The sequence below is a fragment of the Amblyomma americanum genome, chromosome 2 (assembly GCF_052857255.1).
Source record: "Amblyomma americanum isolate KBUSLIRL-KWMA chromosome 2, ASM5285725v1, whole genome shotgun sequence".
NCBI classification, from domain to species: domain Eukaryota; kingdom Metazoa; phylum Arthropoda; class Arachnida; order Ixodida; family Ixodidae; genus Amblyomma; species Amblyomma americanum.
Genome location: NC_135498.1, coordinates 17,672,471 through 17,696,080, shown reverse-complemented (window position 1 = coordinate 17,696,080; position 23,610 = coordinate 17,672,471). Strand labels below are relative to the sequence as shown.

Sequence of the window (23,610 nt, the reverse complement as noted above, 5' to 3'; positions counted from 1 at the left end):
TCCGAAGAGCCATTACACCATTCTTAACTACTGGCCAGCAAAAAAGATCACGAGGCGCGTAAAGTTAAACCAGAATATAGGACAGGTATAGTGTTAGCAAAGAACAATTTGGCGTAGTCGAGGGCGCAGAAAAGTGTAGCAGACGATAACTAGAACACCACAGCGACCACAGTCCCATCGTTGCTATGACCACTGTGACGAAGCCAACGAAGCCGATACCTCTCTACTTCACGCTCCTACCACTCGGCGCATTACTAAATGAGAAGCCGGCGCTAGTGTCAAGATGCGTAAGCTTTACGTAATAATTCATGGACCAATGGGAAGAAGCCAAGGATTTCGGTTGTCTTCTCTTTACGGACGTTTAAGCCGTTAAGCCATTCACGCGTCCTGTGGGTGTAATGGCTTGGTAAAGATGATAGTTGGCCTGCCAGGCGCTTGCCGTTTGCACTCGCGATCGACCAGCGTTTGAACAAAAACCAAAAATCACCACGCTTCATTTATTATGACGTCACTGCCTCAAAAATTAAAACTGACGTCCTCCGTGGAAATAGCAGCGCGCCGGGAAGTGGTAGCCGCGGAGAGCAGCTCGCCGCGTTTGCAGGCAGACCCGAACACCGCCTTGCAGGGTGCATTTTATCCGGTGCCGTCCACGATAAGCGGACGAACGGCGCTCAGCCGTGCGGACAACTGTGTGCCGACTTATGTGCCGCGCTCCGCTACACTTACGGGTCGTCCGATGGTGGACCTCCCGAGCGCGACAGGGGTCCTGTCGACACAAGCACTGACTACGGGTAGCGGCTATGCGCTACAAGGTAAGCCTTTCCGACGTGCCCATCGGGCCGGCACCTCTGCCGTCTCTGGTTGGCTTCGGTGTCCGCTCACCCGTAGCAGCGACGTATCAAAATGCGCCACTCATGTATCTGCATAATCGATCACTCGAGCAACGTGCATGGCACGGTGCTCGCCGCTGGTCACGTCACGAGTACGAGACCATCGCACGCGCACCTGAGTAGACGCGTCGCCCGCAAAAGGTCGCTGTGAGTGAAGTTGAGCCGGGCGCGGACGAGCGACTACAGGCGCCTCTTTAAAGGGACAAGCCATTGGCGCTTGGAGACGACTGGAGTCGCGCTCCATGGGTCACCGCACGAAAATGACTCGACTGTTTTTCTTGGTGATCACGGGCGTAGGTTTTGGTGCGAAACTATTTCCCGTATCTCGCCTGGAGCAGTAGGCCACCGCACTTTTTCATTGAGTAGTCGCAGCGCCGCCACCTTCAGCACGAAGCGGAGAAAGCAGAAAGAGCTTAAACTCCAACAAATTGCTCTGTGTAAGTCCGGACTTTCTGTGCAGTCTCCTTATGTTACTACAGCGCAGGAACGGTGCACAGGAACCACTGTAGAACCTACTGAAGGCGGTTGTATTTCGTATAACTTTCGGGCCGTTATTTGCAGGCCAGCGGCGCCCTTCACTTTTTGGTGGGCGGGCCTCCAGAGTATGCAGTTATAGTTTTTACAGCATTAAGATTTACGTCGAAAGCGAAACTACATCGTTTGCGAAATGCTTGAAAAACGAATAGCATGCAATCAGCACCGTGAACTTGTTATTGCTATGCACAGATGTCTTGGTATTAGTCGTTTAACTGCTTAATGCCTTAATATTTGATCCTTTAAAGTTGCTTCTGCGAATTCGGCTCGCGTTGTGGCATGTTCGCTGTTTAGAATACAGTTGGAAACAAGTTTATTTTTTTTTTTGCTACGCGCCACCGTCGGGAAAAAACAAGCCCATAAATATACTGTCTGTTGTCAGCAACTTCCTTCTTTGGCTGATTGACAAATGCTGCAGCCAGTGACAGAGGCAGTTTTTTGGGAGCATAAATCTTTGCCCATCGGCTGTGAAGTTGCCTTCCTGCTAAAGGGTTGTCCGTTTTGCACTGGAGCAAAGTTTTGCTTCATGCTGTTTGAAAGGCAGAACTACAAACCGAGACTTACAGTGGACGCTTTGTATGGAGCAGATTAATGAAGTAAGCAACTGGTAATGCATCTGTTAAAGCTCCACTGTGTGAAGACATGTGCAAGTTATCCTTTTTGAACTGACATGTTTAATATCTATGGATAGGTAACTGTATAGAAAAGCACGCAAGGTGTATGCCGTCCATGCATCTTTGTAAGTGAGTTCCTAATCGAATGTCTATCTTGTGTTTGCAGCTCCCTACCGTTCTTCACAAGTTGCACACCGGAAAGAAGTATGCAACCATAGCCATCAAGCTAAAATGAGTGACACAAGCAAAGAATCCACAAGTACGTTTCAATAGCATGGCATCACATGGTTTTGGCAAAGTGTTCATGGGACTATATTGTTCACATTCTATTTAAATAAGTGGAGGCTACAAAGCTTACTCAGGCATTCGATGCTATGCACAAAGAAAACTGTGCAGATTAATGAGCTGTCTTGTAATCCACACATATTTCTCAGCAATTTACACAAATGCAACAGTCTATCTTATATCAATCAATGCTGATTTGTTTTTGATGACTCCCTCCATGGTGTAAAATGGGCTTCGAGACAAAGATTAGACAGAAGAAAGGACACCACCACTGCACAGTGTTGACCTTTCTTCTACCCCTTCTTTGTCCCCAAGTGCAGTTTACACCATGTTGTCCTGGCCCAACAGTACACCTTGATTACTGCTGCAAAGGGCAAATGCCATGAAGAATGCAGTTCATAGATATGATTATACTCCCGATGTGCTGTCAGCAGCCATTTCTTCCTCTTCAGTGCATAGGCCCAATACGTTAGTGTACTTTTGCCCCCTCAGCGCCTCTGTAGTAGTCTCAGAGAGCAAGAACTCTTCAGTGACTACAGTACGAAAAGAGACGCACACTGCAAGCACAAACGTTCTAGGCCAGCACTTATTTTTTTCTGTCCATGCCTTTCTGTGACACAGTGATGGATAAGTGATAAGCAACTAGTCCAGGTAGCCATTCTAGCAAGATTTTAAAGTGAAGGCTTTACTGGCCGCGAACTTGTGATTTCGCTGTGGCAGTGCTCCTAGGAGGCTCATGACGTCACAACGCGCGCCTCGCCGCGGAGCCGAACCGGTCTGGCCGGGCTGGCGGCGGCTGGCGCACTCGGCCAGAACCACCTAGATTAGGTGTTTCTGACTCAGCGCGAAAGAGACATGCTCCAGGTCTTCGCCAGTGCAGTCAGAGTGCGCCGAAGCCGGCGAACGCGTCGGCGGTCACGACGCGTCAAGCTCAGTTGGAGTGTAGAGGGTCTCGCTTTGGTCGATGTGACGTCGCCGGGCAGCGTGCGTGCGCACGTTACGCCGGAGTATAAACGCGCCTTAACAGAGCCTGCGCTTAACCCCTAACCAACGTATTCGGTGGGGGCATCTATGGGAGCCACTGAAACCCTCCGCACACTCACTGAATAAAAAAAAAACCTGTGCAATCTTTAACCATGAATAAAGGCGCATCTAGTGAATGCACTCTTCCGATGCAGAAGTCGCCGCGCTTTCGCTACGTATATCCTGGCCTAACAGAGCTAGGCCATCAGCAATTTTTTAACTTAGAAGGATTTGGTTGTACGCCAGTTCGTAGGACATCGCGAGGAGCAAAACCACGAAACAGGACGGGACTGAGACAGGCGACAACACGGCCAACACAGATTCTAGCACGATTCTCCGCTTGACTACACATTTTCGCCAACTGTTGCAGCCCTCGTGTTTATGCTCGGCGTGACCTCCGTGATGTCAGTCAGAGCTCTGCAGGTACATAGGAAAATTGGAAGTTTGGCTCAACTTATGCCACAGCCAATTTCAAGGGGCCTGAAAAACTCTTTGCTAGTCGTGTAGTTTGTTTCTGATGGTAATGATGATGAATTTTTATGGCACAAGGGCAGCTTTGACCAAAGGGTGCCATGGCACAAGCTGTTTGTGTTTACACAAGATGGGGTCAAAGACCTGTTTTCCAAGCATTTCCCTTCCTGATAAGGCGTGCACCAGGCCTGGGAAAAGCTTGTACCCATTGCTTCACCAGTGGGTACCTGCCAATGTCAGGTATCGAACCCAGCGCCTCCCTTATGCGAAGCAGGTGCTCAAACCACTAAGCCACTGCTGTGGTGTGGCCTAGTGGTTCTAAGACTTTTCCTGTCCTTAAGGGCCACAGAAAGGGGTGTTTGAGCTTGGCTTTAAAATGCTTGCACTATGTAGAGTACGGGCCACCGAGCGTCCATGCCGCTTACGAGACCTCAAAAGCGAGCGGGAAATTTACAGTAAATTTTAAAAAATTCCCGCTTTTGCACATCGCGGCGACGGGCGGTGCCAGGCTTTTGCGCAAAAACCTGGCAGACGACGTCACGTATTGCAAATGATGTCAGAAGCCGGGGGTTATCATTGGTTCACAGCGCCAAATTCTTTCAGACGTCACGCACTACCGTGGCCGTGGCCACTCCACACGCGCCGCAGCTGGCGGAGGTAGGGGAGGGGCCGAGTGAGTGGGGCCGGCGGAGGAGCGCCGCCGTTTTGGCGTGCAAGGGGAGAGGGAAAGGCGCAAAGACGCGGAAGTTCAAATTTTGTCTGCATGTAACCCAGCTTCCACAAAACGTATTAAAATAGTTCTTGCTGGGGGATAATTATGAACCGTAGTCTTTTAACATCCCAGACATATCGCGGCTTTATTGAGACCCCCTGTCTGGGTCCCTTTAATAGTGGTTAAGCACAACACAAGATGCATATAGGCCAGTGCAATGGGCATGCAGAAGCCAACAACTGTTTATTCAGACAGAATGTTCGTGCTTACATATGTATATACATTTTTAATTTTGTCAAATTCAAACAAGAACATGGTGTCTAGGTTTGTGCTGTCAAGGAAAGTTGGTGTGTTGCTAATACATCAGCCTGCTTCTTATCGTTCCGTGTTCTGCCTCCTCTTGGTTTTTCTAGAGTGCTAGAAGATATAGCAGTCTGGCTGGCATAGCATGAGCTCCACATGTAGTCATTAGCAAGTTATGTATAATACAAAGGCATCTTTTTTTTGCCTTTTGCGACAGTGTGCTGCTGAAAGTAAACCTTCTCTTTTTTCATTATTGCCCAGAAAAGCGGACCTTTATGGCGAACAGGCCATAGGTCATACTAACAGACTAACAGCAGCAAAGGAATGCGGGGTGTCTGTAATGTTTGCATGAGCAGTGCCTCCAGTCTCTCTGTGTGGCAACCTTGATACGGGTGGTGATTCAGGCTCATTGCATTTTGTGATAGTATGTCTTGCTTGGCAGCATTCTTCCTGACACACAAGCTTCAATGCATTTTGAACTATTGCTTTTCTAGAAAAAACAACTTAAGTTGAGATGCTTTACTCTGCTGTATGGGAAAAGTCGGCAAAAGTCGCCATACTCATACTGTTCCTTTATTTGAGGTGTCACATGGGAAGGTAACTCCAATACGATTACTGAATAGGTCCTGTCTATGCATTTGTGCCCCTGTTTACTCCAGCCTTCTACTGCTCACAGTGAACTTTTCCTTCGTTTCTTCTCACACAGGCATGACAGGTGGTGGGGCCATAGCAGGGCAGTCTCGTCTCTCTGCCTACCTGCTCGCCCTGCGGCCGTGGTCCTTCAGTGCCTCTCTTGCTCCTGTCGCATTAGGCGCTGCCCTTGCATACCGTGTAGTGCACCACTTTAGCCCACTCGTGTTTGTGGCCAGCTGTGTGACAGCCCTGTCGGTGCACGCAGCCGGCAATGTTGTCAACACCTACTTCGATTACATGCGAGGAGTCGACAGCCGCACGAGCAGCGATGACCGCACCCTGGTCGACCGGCGCCTCACACCAAATGAGGTGGTCCATTTGGGTGCGCTGTTGTACACCCTGGGCTGCCTGGGTTTCATACTACTGGCCGGCTGCTCTGAGGCACGCATGGAACACCTGGCGCTGGTGTACTTTGGCGGCCTCTCTAGCTCCTTTCTATACACTGGAGGTCTAGGCCTCAAGTACATTGCCCTCGGGGACCTTTTGGTGCTGGTGACCTTTGGGCCTGTCTGTGTGCTGTACTCGTTTGTCGCACAGGCCGGTCGGATGGATCCCGCTCCGCTCTGGTACGCAATGCCGCTTGCCATGAACACGGAAGCGATCCTCCACGCCAACAACGCTCGCGATCGGCAGCAAGATGCTCATGCCGGTGCCGTCACTTTGGCCCTCCTGCTGGGGCCCACGGGATCTCACGTGTTGTACGCACTCTTGCTCTTCGTGCCCTACCTGTTGTTCGCACTGCTCGCAGCCCGTGCGCGTTGGCTTCTCCTGCCACTCATCACGCTGCCCAGTGCATTCAACTTGGAACGGCAGTTTCGCGATGGACGCCTAGCTCGTCTGCCGCAGCACACGGCACGTCTCAACATCTACTTTGGCCTCTTCTACATTTTGGCTGTTGTCCTAGCAGACTCCCTGCCTGGTCTGCACTAAGTGGTGCACACAACATGAATACTCTCTGCAGGTCTTGGAGCCTACAATGTGTGGCCACTGGACAATATAGCGGGCTGCAATCCCTGCGTGTGTGTGTGTGTGCACACAACATATCAAAGTGTACTGTTGCCCTCCCTCTTCCCCCACGAGAGTCTACGGTGCAGTCATTTTCTGCCTTTGATGGACTAGGCTTTAGGACTTTTAAAAGTGACTTTTGTAGGCATTGCTGCTGCCTGGTTTGGCGGCTTTTTCTTTTCTTTTTTTTCTACTGCGGACAATAAAAGATCACGTGATTTGTAGGTTTGCCATGGTTGTTATTTAAAACGTTTTTTTTTTTAACTTAAATGTGGTGAAACAAAACATGGGTAGAGCATGTTCGAGAAATAATGACATTTACAGTGGGTTGATTGATGAATGGCAATTAAAATGGCATAAAAATAAACACAAAAATATATCCCTGAGTTTGGTTTTCTTGCAGTAGGCATTCACTCCTCTGATGCTGCTTGAAAGATCACAGTGTGGAAACCTGAAATGAAGTGACAAAACACAGAGGGCAGCTGGTCAGTCTGTGGTTGCTATCGGTTTGATTCTATGCTAGAGTATGAACGTTAAAAATGACATACTTTTGATCGTAACAAAAGGTACACTCTGCTGTGTACTGAGCTGTCTCCAGTCATTGGCCAGATGGCCTACATCAGTAATTCTGTTTCTCTTCTTGGTGATGGGCTTTACTTACGTGAATCAATGACAATTTCTTTTGCGATTGATATAGCATGATTAAGGCCTGTAAATTTCTGTGGCAAAATATTAAAAATTTCGCGAACAGAAAACAAATCTGCAAAATATTCCATGGGAAGCATCCCGTTTAACGCATGCGGCCTTTGGTGCAGCAGTGGCTGCCATGCCACCGTTCTTGCCTTACTGCTTCGTGTTTTGCGCTGCTCAATTTCTATCATACTTAACCGGGAAATCATGTTTTCCGGGACCATATTGACAGGAAGGAAAACAGTAACTCTATGGAACATTTTTACTGCTTGCGATTTTGAACGTATCAACGAGATTCTACTGTACTGCTATGTCACTGCATAAATATACTGTTATTCTACAATTTTTATGAGTCCACTCACCTACGCCAGCAGCCAAAATATCTCCTGAGCAGCTGAAAGCCGTGAGCTGCAAAAAGATAGACAAGAAAAATCAACTGGCGTTTCAAAAGCGCCATTCGTAGCATAATCGGCTGTCCTAAGAACGCTAGTGACGCAGGTTGTACAGCTGTGCATGTGCCATGTGAGCACCTGTGATACAAGCAATGCTTGTCACATTCACTGCATGCAAATGAGAGGGAAAAAAAAGGGCAAGTTGTACAGAATATTGGCATAGACATATCTAAATAGCTTTTAGGCGCAAAAAAGGACGACACATAGGGTAGGTGACAGGACGAAGTGCTTCGTCCTGTCACCTACCCTATGTGTCTTGTCCTTTTTTGCGCCTAAAACTATTTAATTATGAACCAAAACCAACTAGCCCAGCAGCAAGTGCTCATAGACATATCTGTATCTGAAATATCTAATGCTTTCGCTACCAGAGGAAAAATGACCGTTTTTGATAGGCCTGAGATAATTTTTTCCCACAAAATATGCGAGATGTAAAAAAGCAAACTTTTAATGAAAATGAGGGAAATAGAATGTGCTTTCTGAAGCCATTTATTTCAACACAAACACTTGGTGTGAATATTGTGAAAAAATCGGCAAACAGAAAATTTGAGAATTGAAAAAAAATTGCACTGACAAGACAATGAGATATTATTAAAAATATTTTGCAATGCACATAATGTTTCAAATTTGTTTACAAACTAGCCACCAAAAGTCTGATATTATAACCCAAAAACTTTTCTTTGAGCTACAAACTTTTTTTCTGATGCTACATGAAAAGGCCCTCTTCAAAGTGTTCTTGATATAAATTTTTCACATCAAGCAAAAAACTTTTCAAAGTAAAATGTAATGTTTCAAAATATAGAGGTTGATAAATGTCCTTTTGAAAATTATCCGTTTGAGCTAAAAATGTTTCCAGAGAAGCTGCAAAAAATTGCAAAAACTTGAAAAGTATATCCACCACACTATTTGTGATGGTCTACTCACATGAAAACTATAAATGGTTATATGTACAGTGATACCATGTAATAGTGAATAGGCAAAAAACTAAAATGGTTTGATATAGTGAAAATTTGTATTGTAAAATTTGTCCAGAAACTCATGCCAGAGAATCAAAATTTAACCTGCAAAAGAACAGCAATTGGGAGAGACCTTTTTCGTAGTTTTATCATCATTTCGAAGCCGCTCGTAGCGATTGCAGGGGCCGCAAAACAAACAAAAAAAGAGCGGAAAACATCTGTTTGGTTGGCTTCCCCTCAAAGCACTGTAGAACGCGACTGTAGAAGTTTAAACGCCAGCTAGGGGGTGGCTTCCTTGCATTACAGTGGTGTCGCATAACAATTCGGACGCCAGGATGATAGCTATTATCATTGTCATCACTGCCGCTCTGTAAGAGTCAATGTGAGCAGAAAATAGCTGCTGGAAAGCTACAACAAATGACCATGTCGCTGGTTCCGAGACAATATCTACGGGTGCGAGAGGTGCAAATGGGTGCTGACCGCCTAGCTACCAGACGTTCCCGCCGTGGCGCTGTTGGCAGAAGCGAGATAAAGCGTCAACCATGGCGTTAACACTTGCCGCACCACCAATAGTCACTCATGTAGTGAGGCAAAGCCTGCCGCCTGCCATCCGAGCGCGCACAGTTCGGCGGTTGGCAGTATGATACGTCCATTTTATGGGGAACCGCATTCTATATTTAATGTAAGAAATGCATGTGTTTGTTTAGTATAACCAATAATTCGTAATATCTGTGTATATTATAACAAGGTTTGATTGTAAATTGCTTGAAAATGCTCTACAATGCTCCGATTTTACAAGAAACTATTTCGAAAGATGCTTTGGACGATTTACGGCCAGTCGGAAGACGTCTACAGCTTTCACGAACAACTTTGGGCTATTACGAAGTGTCAATCCGAGGCCAGTGCCCTGATTTCTACCGGGCCTGAAGGCGATTCTTCTTTGGGCAGATCGAAGTAAATTTTACGCATATAACGTTGAGACACTACAGAGCCTATAGTTATCATTCGTGATATCGGTGCGATGCGCTAACTGGCTCCATGAGCGAAAAAAAGACAAGCAGAAAATGAAGCCTACGGGCGGACAGGTGCTCATGTTCTGTGCTGAAGTTGCGCAGTTTCTCTGTCAGAATCAAATTCCGACGATGCAGTATCATCGTTAAGGGTCACTGCTGTTTGAAGCACCGAAAAAGTCTGCTACAGATGCAGCAGAATTGTGTGGAGTTATATTTCTCAGAGCACGCGCCGTCTCAGCGGCTGGTGCCGTTCCGCGAGCGCACTGCACCAGACCCTCAACTTCATGAGTGTTTAAAAAATTGCTGCCTTGCGGGAAAATATAACTATGCAAGAAACGCAAGCAACAAATCCTCGGTGGCCCCGTTAGCACTGAAAGTGCGCTTTGAATCTGTTGATCACAGGTGACTGATGCATAGTGGCATGGTAATGAAAGAGTTAAAGAAATATTAGTTTCTGAGCCGACCTTTATTTCGTGGACAAAGTTAAGGCTAACCAAACCCTGGAAACTGATCTAACTGTATGCAAAACAAGTCTTCTACTTCCAAGTGATGTACTAAGCTGCAGGCAAATAAAAGATTTGGAGTTGTACTAACCGAGCAGATGCCTGGCACATCCAGGGAGCCTTGCACTTTCCCAAAAGATTCGCCTGTGTCACCATCAAAAACGTCAATGCCCCGCACGGTATCAGTGGCGCAGAAGTTTTTGTCCGGGTAACGTCCCACAACGATGAGATTCTCTATTGGATGCCAGCTGGCCTGAAACAGCGCAAAAAAACAAAACAAAACTAAAGCTTGAAACTGCACATGTCCATTGCAGGATGAAGGCCTCTCTCGCTGGTCTTAAATTAGCTCCAGCTGCAACCACCCCATACCTGCAAATTTCTTCATCTTATTCATGGTGGTAACTTTGCGCTAGTTAGTGCAACATATTGACAGGTAAACAGTGCACGAGGAGCAAGACACAAGCAAAAGACATGAACACGCCCCTCTTGCATCTTGTTCTTCCCCTGCTGTTAACCCATTGCTCATCTGGACTGCTCACCGGCTTTCTGCCACCTCGTACATTTACCTTTTCTAGGAATCCATTCCATTACCTTAATGGACCATCAATAATCTGGTCTCCACATTACATGTTCTGCCCACAACTATTTTGATCTTCTCAATTACTAACCTTCTCCAAAACTTCAGGTGAGCAAAAAGATAAGAAAAATGACACCAGAAGTCTTAAACTGTGTTGCATGAGAGTAGACCGACCAGCCACTCAACTGCTCTAGGTACACTGCACTATACTTTTTAAAAACTGCAATGTTCCACTATAGACTGCCAGTGTCTACAAAAGTTAGCACCTAGCGGGCGCAAGAAATCTCTCGCACATTTTGGATGTCAGCTGGAACCACTGTTGGCCAGCTCAACATTCGTCAACATCGGTAAGGGGTATAATATGAAAGAATACACAGGGACGAATTTCGAAAGTTTAGTTTGGAATCGCCGGAGAATAAATATGCTGCAAAAGGGAACACAGTCATCACGGTTGTCAATTAGGCCTAATGCCATAAGTCATGACAATTTGATGACCAGTGCATAAGCTTGCACTGCACAAGAAAATCCACGTGCTACATACCTGGATAGGTGTGAGGTGCTGGAACTGGCGGTGGGGGTGGGCGATCACCAGTGGCTCCCGCCAGGCGGGCCCTCGATACACTCGCAGCTCATTTTTTTGGTCTGTGGTCAGCAGCGAGCTTCGGTCCGATGGACTCACGTACGCTGCATGAACAGGGGATAAGCGGTCTGATAACACTACAATGTGCAGCAAAGAGCCATGTGTGCTTAGTGTGCATTGAAGAACAGGGCCACGAACTTTTGCCATTGCTGCCAGCATATATTCAAGCAAGTGTATTCACAGCTAGCAGTGCATTCCTCAAGTAAGACTTACCGGAGTTCACTCCCTGAGTGTGTGGCAGCTCTATGAGGAAGTCCTTTGGGCCGCTTAGCTTGCGCACGTCCCATATGCGCACTGTGTGGTCCACAGAGGCAGTCACCAGAAGATCTGAACCTTGGCCCACAAACTCGAGGTACTTGATTTTGCCCTTATGGAGGCGACTTGGCTGAGGCCACAACTGGAAGCATGAATATTGAACATCAATTTCTTTGCACAGAGATTTTCCATCTGCGAAGTTTTTCGAGAGAAGGTGTGCCTATGAAATGCTCAAAGTTGGTAGCCTAGCATCAGATAGAGCTACACAGTGAAACTCAGTCACGCTATAAATGATGTCACACTATATTCCTTGCAGTGATATCCTAAGCGAGCATGAACACTACAATTTTTGGTTGCGTGCTTTCTTCTTAGGAATGGTCCTTCGGACATTAGTACAGCAGAACCTCGCTGATACACTTTCAAGGTAAAATGCGGGGAAAAGACGTATTACGTGAAAAAACATGCAACTAAAAACACCTAATTTTAAATAATGTGACTGCTGAACGAGGTAGAAATTCGTTTGTTGACAATTTCACCTCGCAACATTGTTGACTAGCAATCCTTGGCACAAGGTCAAAAGAGATTTTTTCCTTGTGCTCACAGAATCCAGCCTGCATTAGCATTGCCTTCAGTGCAATCAAAAGCTCACAACACATCTAGCCCAGTGACAGCAATGGTGAAAGTAGATGGGATCTCTCCCTTGTTGTTTTCAGATCCTTTGCCCCCCTGCACTGCAGGGAAGCTGCAGCGGCCGACTGCCGCAGTGTTCTTGCCTTTATGCTCATTACACAGATCTGGCCTGGTCATGTGTAAGCGTATCGCTGTAGTTCCCAAGTGCTTCATCTCCTTGCCTTTAGGCCCTCCAATGAGCCACTGCATTTCTCCTCTCCGTGTCGTGTCCCCGCCTTACTGCCATTTGCAACCTATTGAGTTCACCACAGGTCATTAACTCAAGAAATGCATACTCTTGTTCCTGTTCCTCATGCAGAAAAGCATGCAACGTCATTAGAAACAACCTCCTATCAAGTATAAAATGTTTTACTCATAACTTACAGTCAGATGAGGCACCTCTACTACATTTTCACAGCACAATGGCATTAGAACTTAATGCATTAAGCACCAAATGGCATTAAAATTGTCTGTGATACATTGTGTGAATGGAACTGTATTTAATGCATTAGGCACTTAATGGCATTAAAATTGTCATGTGGCACAGGGTATCGTACTGTTTTTCTTCCGGTTAATATGTTCCCGAATAACATGACATCCCAGCTACTATGCTAAAAATTTCATCGAAATCTGGTTGCATAATATATTTAGCAACTAACCACACATGTGCAAACATACAAGTGGGCCGAACCTGGGGGCACTGGACATGAGCTGGAATGCAGCAGTAGTTAACCACTAGGAAGGCTTCTCTGCAGCACCTATGTGCAAAAGGGAAAGCATTTGGAAAAAAAAAAGAACGCCAATATACGAGCGGGCCGTTCCTGCAGGGACGCGACGTGAAGAGGAAAAACGCAGCGGTTTCTCCGTAGTGTCTAAGGGCAAGTATAAAGAACTACAACGAGGCGCTTGCGCACGAGTGGGCAGGGTCTGGGAAACGAAGCATGAAGTGAACGTACGCAGCAGCAGTCAGCCGCCGCGGTGGCTTTGCGGAGTGCTTTGATGTAAGGCGGGAAAGCATCCGCATAACGAGGAAGGAATCCGGCCACTTTCACCATTGCTGTTGACGGACCGGACGTGTTGCAAAGTTTCTTCCGTGCTAAGGACAACGCGAAAGCGGACTGAATACTGCGAGCACTAACTAGAAAAGAAGCTGTTTAGAACCTGTGCCAAGAAATGCTAGCTGACATTTTTATGCAGTGAAACTGTGAATAAATCTTTTGTACCTCATTCGAGAGTTCCATTTTTCAAAATTTTCGGTCTTGATTATACCTTTTCCCAGATAAACACATATCAACGAAGTTCTTTTATAATGCCTCCCTGCTGGCTCCTAGCAGTGTCCCTATTATAGTGCGCTAATTGAACAGACTAGGCTAGTAGTGTAAACTTTTTAATGCCCTTTATCAGTACGCACCAGTTCGCCAGTAGTGCTGAATGCATAAGCACTGCCCATGTTGTCTCCAGACAACACCATCTTTCTCTCCTGAAGTACATCCAATGCAGTGAACCACACCCTGCAATGCGGTAAAGGGGCATTCATGAGCAGCAGCGCTTAATAACCAGGTATCATCAAAGAAAGCTTGACATCCACTTCGAGCAGGGCTACAAAGGCAGCAAATGTAAAAAATGATTTTGACGAAATGTATTCCAAAACAAGCATGCATCAACACAAATGATGCACTGCTCATATCACTTATTTGTCAGAAAGTCGCTGGTGCATGGAAGCTAGAATTCACAGCAATCTATCATACACATTATTTGACTATGTGTAAAAAGAAACCACTTTAGCTCATTCTAGAAAACCGTGACACCAGTAAATTCATTTGGCTGAGGTCTCTATGGCAACCGTCAAATTCTCAGAACTTTTCAGAAACATGCACATACCGATCAATGCATAATATATCCACAACCACATAAAAAAGACAACAGCGTTCTGTAAGTAGTAAGTGGTAAATAATAAGCTGAAAAGAGCTCTGAGGAAGAGACAGATGAAAGAAAAATTGGAGAGCAAATATATTGTTCTTCATGAAAAATGCACAAGCAAAAATGGTTGAAAATGAAAATTGGTTTTTGGGGAAAGAAAATGGCACAGTATCTGTCTCGCATATCAGGCCCACACCTGAACCAAGTGGAGAGGAAAGGGATAAAGGAGGGACTGAGAGAAGAAAGGAAGAAAGAGGTGAGGGCTCCGAATAATTTTGACCACCTGGGGATCAGCCTTTAGCCTCCATGTGAACGCAGCCGCCACAGTCCAGTTCGAACCCGGGTATTCCGCGTCAGTAGCCGAGCGCCCTCTTTTGGATGTCTAGGAGCCACCATTTCAGAAGTGTCCTCATAAGGTGTGAATTATGATACAATGGGGAGAAAGTTTTGGCAATTTCTGACATTCGTGAGCAGCATGCCAGGATTACATAAAGGAAATTCCAACCTACCCCATTTAGTAAATATGCAATTTCTCTCGGGTCCTCATACATCCACGCTGTGATTCTATATTATTTTCAAGGCAACAATTATGCTCCTTTTCCCTCATAACTGTCATAATGGGTCATTACGTAAACAAATGAACACATTTTAGGCACTTTCAAGCGTTCATGCTTGCAAAACAAGTGAACGAAAATTAATGCTCACCAGAGCCATATCACATCTGCTGTAAAACACAGAGCCATCCATTAAAAAAAAAAAAAAGTTTCTGCATTCGATTCGCTTGCCTGACCCAATATCTTTCTACACGTTTTTCAGACTCCAGCACATTTTCTGCGTCCATATTTGCGCAAGTGCCCTTTGTATAGTCTAGATTTGATAGTGTTCAGGTCGCGTCCACATATGTGGACTCTGCACCTGAAGTGGCTATGCTAAGTTGACAGCTGAATCTGGTAAATGTGCAGAACAAGGCAATCAGCGAAGAATGCATTAAGTTTCCAAGCAAAGCAAAGTGAGAATCTGTTGAATTACATTTAAGGGGGGACGCGGGCTACGTTCATATCTCCAAAAATAGATCAAAAAATTAAATTTTTTGATATTTGTTGTATTCACATGTAAGCCTAGCTTTTTTTATGCTGTCTCAAAGTTCATCACTGAAATCGACCAGGGAGTACTCTAAAAAAAATTGCTTCGTGAACCAAGGTGTCCGCACATTGCGGGGAAATGCTTGAACAATGAGTGTTTTCTAAGCTACGCTTTTCTGCCTAGACACTCACCTTGTGGAGCAGATTTCTTCAAGACTGTTTTATCCATTCTAACCCCATTTGTTCTGTTGCACTCTTACAGCCATAATGCAGGCCAAGACATTTTTTTTTTTTTCAAATTCGTGGACTCTAAATTTCTTGTACGAAATTTCCATCTTACTCTAGATATGTCAACAGAGTCTGCATCGCAAAAATTAAAAAAAATAACAGAAATTAGTGCTTTGTGAAAAAAAAAATGCTAAGAATGTTATGACCTGCAGCATATCAGTACGAACGCACTGAATGTTGCACCAGCCTTCTGCCACAGTTTGTTAACTGTGCAGCCTTTTCACATGCTTCCGAGAAAAAATATATATTATAAAAATATTTTCTGGACATATAACAGTAAGTTTTGTGAGAGTAGTCATAAAATTATTTCTAATACTAAAAAATTTCACGACAATACATCAACACATAAAAAATTTCTGCCGAAAGACGCAGCCCTCTTTAAATATGTGAGTCACAGCAATAAATAATGAGTGCACCAAAATTTTTAGTACCACACAGATCAGTTTCAGAAAGACAGACAAAAGGATTGCAAAGTCACCTCTCTGACTCAGTGTCCCAGAACACCTCGGGCATGGCACCTCCAAAGTCCTGCAGCATGACCCGGCTGAGCAGAGTGGCAGTGTACATTTGGGTTGCATTATCAGGGTGGAACTTCATGGCTGCCACAGAGCTCCCGCAGCCTGTCTGCATGGAGAGTTCAGAGTCAATGAAATCACAAAACGGTCACAGCATTTTTGTCCCCACCCCTTTTCCTATATCTGGCATTACACAAAGACATTCTGCAGCTAGCAGCTTATCGTCACCTTGTACTAAGGAAAAAAATATATATATTTATATCATACCGAATGACAGTGCCACTAGAGTTCTTACAGCAGTTTACTCTGTGATTCAACACTTTAAGACAATCAGTTTCTATTAAAAACTATTCTCAAAAGGTTCATCCTTCTTTTTTTTTACACAAATTTGATGGCCCTATGAATAGACCTATCTTGAGTTTAACTGCAAAATTCCCTTTGCTTTCACTAAATTTGTTCCTTAAAACCAAAGAATGCTGCCTGTGAGCATTTCATGCTTCTAAAATGCAGAAAAGATTTCATTTTATCTGTCTACAACATAATACATTTCAAACTCCTTTCCAACCATTATTTCCATTCATTTTGTACGGTCCTTATGTGTAAAAACTACTCACATTACTCTGTCTTATAATTACAGGCGAAAGAGAAGCCTTGCCTGCTCCTATTCCATTCTTAGAAGCAAACCAGCCTACTCTGTAGCTGCATTGCTTTGTCCGAAATAGCTTACACTGCTGCAAATATGCAAAATGCATGGGGAATAAAAGGCACTTTGGTGCAGTAGTAGTACTTCAATTTACTTTCCCTCTGTTAGCTACAGATGTATCCAGTGCACTTGTTTTGGGCATTACTGTAAGTGGAGGAAGAGGAGAAATGTTACAAGGTTATGAAAACAAACACACAAACTATGGACACGTATGCACAACAACGCCACAAATGACAAAATTAAAGTGCATTGTACATTATACCAAGTTTTTCTACAATGCATGAATGCACCAAGCTATAGCGATGTCGTCAAAGCTCATGTCCAGGAAGACGTTGCTATTGAGAGTGAGCTGGCAGCTTCTTCATGTCTTGCACAGCACCACAGCAGATAAAATTATTGAACTCCAAAGTGTTTTACGCTCGTGCATAAAATGCCTTAGAACATAAGATGCCCTGGATCTTGAATCTCTACTTATCTTTGTGTTTCACTAGATCTGCTAGCCCCTTAAAGGTGATAGAACTTCACTGGTAGTACTCCACTGGTACGTCCCCGGTTCATACACTCAAGATCACAGGCTATTATAAAATGTCCCATATAGTTACACTATTTCTTCCAATTAATATGTTCCCGGATAATGTGCCTTCCCGGCCACCAGCTCGTAATTTTGACAAATTCTGGTCATATAATACGTTTAGCAACCAACCGCATGTGCAAACAAACGAGTGGGTGGAACCTGAGGGCATGCAACGTGAAGAGCTGGAATGCAGCAGCAATCACTCTCCGTGGTGGCTTGCCTGCAGCGTCTAGGTGCAAAAGAGCAAAGCATCCAAGAAATAAAAAATGTTGACAGATGCTCAGATGGTGCGATGCGATGAACTGCATAAGCAGAATGCGCTTTTATAGGATGATGCTTTTCTATTTCATGCTTTCCCCTTTTGTCATATCCCACTGCCTGAATGTTGCGGAAATTAATTTCGCTTTACTTCGGCTGATGTTATGGCTCAATCACTAAAGATTTTGTGCTTTATATTTGTTGCATTTACACTTCGTTTTACTTTGGCTGGCTTTATGGCTCACAAATGATTTTTTTATACTTTCACATTTGTTGCAGTATAGAAAATTTGCCTTAATTGCCGCGTCGCTTTTGCTCTCCGCACTCAACGCTTGCTTGGGCGCATCGCTCCGCCTGGCTCTCTCCTTATGCCTCCGCCGATGGTGATTTACCCTCTCGACTCTCGTCAGGGAGCATTTGTTATGCTCGGCTCACTTTAGGTGCCAGAGGCTTCACTTGGCAGCCACGCAAACACATATGCCGGCATGGCACATACTGTTTATGCGGTAAAGCAGTGCGCTTACAAACGAGAGGGTCATTCCCATGGGAACACAACATGACTTCTTTGCAGCGTCTAAAAGAAAGAGGACGAAGCATCTGAGAAATACAACGGTGTGCTTATATTACATACGAGTGGGCCAGGCCTGGACACAGCAGAATGAAAAGAAAGAATCCTACAACAGTCAGCTACCACGGCAGCTTTCTCGCATGGCACTGGTGCAAGGGGCCAAAACATCCGAAAACAACGAGGATGAGATCCTGACTACTTTCGCCATTTTCATCGATGGACTGAACATGTTGCGAAGTTTCTTCAGTGCCAAAAATAAGGCAAATGCAGACTGGATTATGCGAGCACTAAAACTAAAAAATGAGCTGTTCAGATCTTGTGCCATTTTATGAAGTGAAACAGTCAATTATGTGCCTTTTTTTGTACTGCATTCATTCAAGTTACATTTTTCAAAATTAGACGGTTCGAATAATATGTTTTCTTGGATAATATGCTTTTTGCAATAAAAAAAAAAGCGCACCAACAACTAGGTTCCAGTTTATTATAAAAAGCTTGCTTACCGGTGGTGTTGCAACACATTTTTTGGGGTCCCAAGCATTCCAAAGAATAATCTCGCCGTTCTTGGACCCCACTGCTAGCAGCTGTGGACGTGTAGGGTGCCACTCGAGGCATGTCACCCTTGCAGACATCTTGAACTGCGGCACAGGTCCGATGGCACGCACCAAGTCCAGTACACCTCGGGCCAGCAGACGCCTTTTCAACTGAACAACAAGCGTATGCAACGGCTAGTCAGAAAGACGTCATTTACTACATCCCTTAAAGGCACTATTAATCCAAAATACAATATGGCAAGTACTAAAAATCGAAACCAAAGATTTAGTGTGCATGAATTAAAAGCATCAGAATAAGAAATGGTAACAACTTCCAGATGCCGTTTACGTCACTGTCTAATTACGAAATGTGTGTGTAGCGAGAAAGAACACTTCACAAAACTTTTCAGTTCTAGCGAACATGCAAGCAGAAGGTAAACAATGTATGAAGAAGTTTCTCATCACTGTGAATTCAAAGACAAAAATACTAAGCTTTGAATGCACCTCCTATTGGTCAGGTTATCTGACAACAACTTTCAATTCATATTAGTCCTACTCATATACCTCTTGTACAATACAATAATGCCACAAGCTGTGTAGTTGTAGAAGAATGAGATTTTCTTAGATCAAAGATGCATGGTAAGGTAATTACCAGGGCATGTAATCTGAAAACAAGTGATTGGACAGCATTAATTACGCTTCACTTGAATGCTAAATGACTGGGGTATATAGGCCGCAAAGGAAACCCAAGATTGTGACCAGTGGGCAACAAGATATAACATATGAGAATCCCATGATAACACAGGACTCGGACCACGGCTTACTCTTGCAAAGCATGTATTTGCAATACAGAGATGCTTTACAGCATGAAAAATGATTTTTTTTCCATACATCACGCTGAGCTAAAATTATCCAAGCCACTTTAACGGTGAGCACAGAGGTATTAAGTTCCTACAAATCTTTATGTATCAGACACCTCAAGCGTACAATGTACAAAAACAAAGTGAACACAACAGACAAGCACTAACTTCCAACTGAGGTTACCGGACGGTACATATGCATTTATATCTGTAGAAAACAGGCAACAAAAACAAGTTAAAAAAAGAAGCCAGAACATGAGGTAAAGAATCAAAAAGATGTGCCAATAAGAAACACAATTTTAATTGAAGTTTTCTCTAAGTCTCTCCACCCCCCCATTGCAGGTGCTTTAAACTAGATTATTTAAGTGTAGTGGTAGCTGACTCCCACGAAAAGAAAAACAAAATCTCCCGGGCCTGCATGAGGGCATGGAGCATTAAGAATGACCACTGCTCCCTCTCTTTTCGCTTCAAGAAGGAAAACAGTACTGCCGTTAGGATAGAGGAAGAAGGGGGAAAACCCATCACATGTCACGGCATGTCACCCGCTGCTCCTCTTATCACCTCACCCTGCCAGAAGAGCAAAAAGGCACCTTTCTTATGCAGCTGGTTTCTTTGTTGTATTTCCTTGCAACAGGGACACAAACTAATCGAGCAGTTGGTGCTGCTAGTCAAACACAACAACGCAATACATAATGCTGTTCATGCCATACCATTCCTTCCATCTTTGTATCTCCAGGGATACTGAACGAAGGCCCTACACCTACAATTGCTGATCTGAGGCTACAGAGTCCGTCCCGAACAAAGTCCACATAGACCAATCAACATATTGCAACAGAGGTAAACATACTGGATACATTTCTTTTCAAACATAGGTGACATGACAAGTTACATATGCATAGGGACCTTCATTTTCAAGTTTTATTTTTTATCCAGAATTGGGGGGCAAGAATCGGGCAATACTTTTTAGTTGGAACTTGTCACAAAGTAAAAAATTTTAAAACTTTGGTCTCTTCGGGTAACATTTTCGCAGCAAAAAAAACTGGACGTGGTGCTTAAGCTCCACCTTAAGGGTATGACGCGGTAGCTAATGGGTTAATGCCCATATATGCAGAATTGGACATTCTCTACTTAACGTTTACGGATCCCTGGGAGTCCTCATACCACTCCTGGTGAAGCAGTGCAGCGGTTAAGCGATGCGCCACTGCCCTATGATGACAGGTGCTGCCACCAGTGGGACTTGTGCGAACCAGGTTGCTCTTCCCAGCAACCTCTCGTGACCAATCATTAAATTAGCTGCCACCTGCCACGGTGGGCTGACAATGCGGTGCACATGGGCAGGTTGTGATGATGCCTCAAGGTCACTGACCTAGCTGGCCCATCTTGGTTGCTACATAAGCACTTGTTTTTGTGCCGGACACAAAATGCCCTAGCTTTTGCTCAATAATTCAACATGGATGTAAACAACTCTCAATAAACAACCTGGAAATGACACTTTGCGCAGAAAAAGCTGTTCACCAAATTAGATTTTTTTCTCTATTGCAATTATATTGTCGCATAAACTATTAATCTCCTATGCAGAACTTTGTGTGTATGCAAGACATGCAAGACTCAGTACTCAAGTTCTTGCCTCTCGCTTCCAAAAGTTAGTTTTCGAAGCTATCCACAAATTAAGCCACGTCATGAATAACAAGCATTAAGAGAGTTTTAAGATCACCAGTTGAACGAACACTCTTCTTGAATAAGCGCAGGACATCCTCTAATTTTCGTGCTGTGTCTTCAGCTTTGTACAGGTACACAAATATTCCCCTGCCCTATGAAGGGGCATTCTTTGGGAGAAATCGGGTTTAATCCGATTTGTAAGAAATGGGTTGGGGGTGCAAGAATCGCGTCTCCTTCACACCACGATTCTTACCCTTTTATTGAACATGTAAGTACTGAACCGCCAAGGACTCTTCCAAAACTTTCAAACATTGATTAATAATTTTACTCAGTAAAACATTCAACGCTGCTCAACGCTCTGATAATCCAGCACGACAGTCGATCATGATAGGTGCGGAAAAAAGTAAAGGGATCACGCTATTGCCAATTCCGTTTTTCACGCTTTGCCTAACTGATATTGCCAGTTATATGGCAAGTTGGTAGTTGGCGCTTGTGCGCTTTTTCACGGTCAATCAATGTTTCTACGGGATCGCCCGTTCCGTGTACGCACCTGGAACCTGTACCTACGTCAAACAAAAGCCTTCGTTTATTTCCTCGAAAAGTCACTGAGTGAATGCAAGCAGTCGCATGCTACTTGAAAATACGAATTTTCCAGTTTCGAGATGATCATAGACACCGATGTTAGTTCGGGCACAGCACGCGTATGGATGGATCGATCAGTGCGCGAGAAAAAAGGAGAGAACGTGTTTATTCGCGCTTACCTTGCCCAGGAGCTGGTCGCTAGATTTGTCCCGGAGCAAGCTGCTATTCAAGCACTGGACAAGATTGTTCGTCTTTTGCACATGATTAGCGTAAACATTCCGCTTTTTCCCGACACCATGTTTCTTGAAACTGCTGCCTCCACTGTCATCGGCATCGCGTTTTTTACCAGCACTTTTTTTCGCACTCCCAGAAGTTGCGACTCGCGGCTGACGACGCGCGCTTGCTGCTGCGGTCGGTGCGGTCGCTTCTTCGTCGTCTACTATGGCGCGCCGTCGTCTCGGGCGACAACTTGGTCCAGCCTCATCCATGGTGCTGCGCTCACTGGGGTGACACGGCGCACACACAACGCACTACGGGCACCAAGGTGACCAAAGGGCCAGAAGGCTAAACCAGCGATCTCCGGAGCTCCACGTGCTTTCTGCTTTCACGGACAAGTGCAGACACGCCGCGCGCGAATCAGTAGTGGCGCGAACCACCACCGCCAGGGCGCGCTAGTTGCGCAACACGCGCGTCCTGCGGTTGCTAAGCGCCCGCAAGCCCAAGGCCAAGAGGGCTGGCTGGAGCGTGACGCTGTGTGTTAGGAGGAACGAAGATCCGGTCGGCACAAAATTACGCTCGGATCGCCATCTGCTGCTTCAGCTGCAAGGTTGCAGCTCACTCAAAGTCAAAGCACGTTCAGATCTCGGAGCGTTGCGCGATTAGCTTAACGTGGTACCGTGCTGCGCGAAGGGAAAAAAAAAAAAAAAACGCGACATCGCGCGGACAAGCGTCGGTACTGAAGCCCGTTTTCAAATTCTAAGAAAGCTTTAGTAGAGTTTATCTTACCGATGGGGGGGTCATCAAAATCACGAAAAATCATGCATATCACTGTAGAGAGGGCGGTTTGCTTTAACCACTGAACACCTTCGGATGTTTACTACCGGCAAACCACCAACCAGTCGACTTATCTCCGCATCTTCCAATTCATTGAAACTAGAGGCACTGCAATTGCACTGGTACGTGATGATTATTGTATGTTTTCTTGTAGGAGCAAGAGGTGGAAAACCTAGTGCAGAAAAAAATAAACTCTCCTCCAGCCTCAGGAACTTACACACTCACCTGAAAAGTCCCTCTGTTTTTCTGTACACTGCAGTCACATTTGGTTTGGTCAGCCGAGACACCACATCACGGCTTCATATTTCTTCAGTCAGCGCAAGAGTTTAACGTTGACATGGCCGCTTCAACCTTGTGATCCCATTCCACCAGTTCTAAAAAGCACATTGCTCTATAACATCTTGACAGTAAAATAATGACGAGATAATTAACAATACAGCACCTCTGTTCACAACACAAATAATGAACACATACTGTATGTAGTTGTGCCTGAAAATGAAAGTACTGAAATTTGCTAAACTTTACAAGGGGCCAAGGACAGATAAAATTGCCCCTCCTCTGCAACAAACCATATGCTACCCTGGATTAAAGGCACATGGCATGATTACCGTGCTTGGAATCCCAGCAGGCGAAATTAACAATCTGGTGCATAAAAACCCATGTAGTAAATTTTTTCTTTGCTGAGTTTTGTCAAGTGTCTCCTGTGATGTATGTGAAGAATCTTGTTGAAGACCAC

At 44.9% G+C, this 23,610-nt stretch overlaps 2 protein-coding genes across 3 annotated transcripts; one reads left to right on the top strand and one right to left on the bottom strand.

Moving 5' to 3' along the window:
- Positions 1-391: 391 nt before the first annotated feature.
- Positions 392-6,754, top strand: heix (UbiA prenyltransferase domain-containing heix). 2 transcript variants are annotated; one of them, XM_077653359.1, is made up of 3 exons: positions 392-812; positions 2,205-2,297; positions 5,539-6,754. In XM_077653359.1, the coding sequence occupies exons 1-3, from the start codon at positions 503-505 to the stop codon at positions 6,453-6,455; spliced, it is 1,320 nt and encodes a 439-aa protein (XP_077509485.1). In that variant the 5' UTR covers positions 392-502; the 3' UTR covers positions 6,456-6,754. The 2 variants fall into 2 exon arrangements, with proteins under 2 accessions (XP_077509485.1, XP_077509486.1); XM_077653360.1 differs by lacking the exon at positions 392-812 and adding an exon at positions 1,227-1,327 and having other exon boundaries at positions 5,539-6,455.
- Positions 4,730-22,451, bottom strand: LOC144120707 (DNA damage-binding protein 2-like). Its single transcript, XM_077653358.1, has 9 exons — positions 22,001-22,451; positions 18,691-18,891; positions 16,051-16,196; positions 13,694-13,793; positions 11,572-11,755; positions 11,260-11,402; positions 10,233-10,394; positions 7,583-7,628; positions 4,730-6,981 (listed from the first exon to the last, which is right to left on the bottom strand). The coding sequence occupies exons 1-9, from the start codon at positions 22,307-22,309 to the stop codon at positions 6,941-6,943; spliced, it is 1,332 nt and encodes a 443-aa protein (XP_077509484.1). The 5' UTR covers positions 22,310-22,451; the 3' UTR covers positions 4,730-6,940.
- Between the last annotated feature and the right edge of the window lie 1,159 nt (positions 22,452-23,610).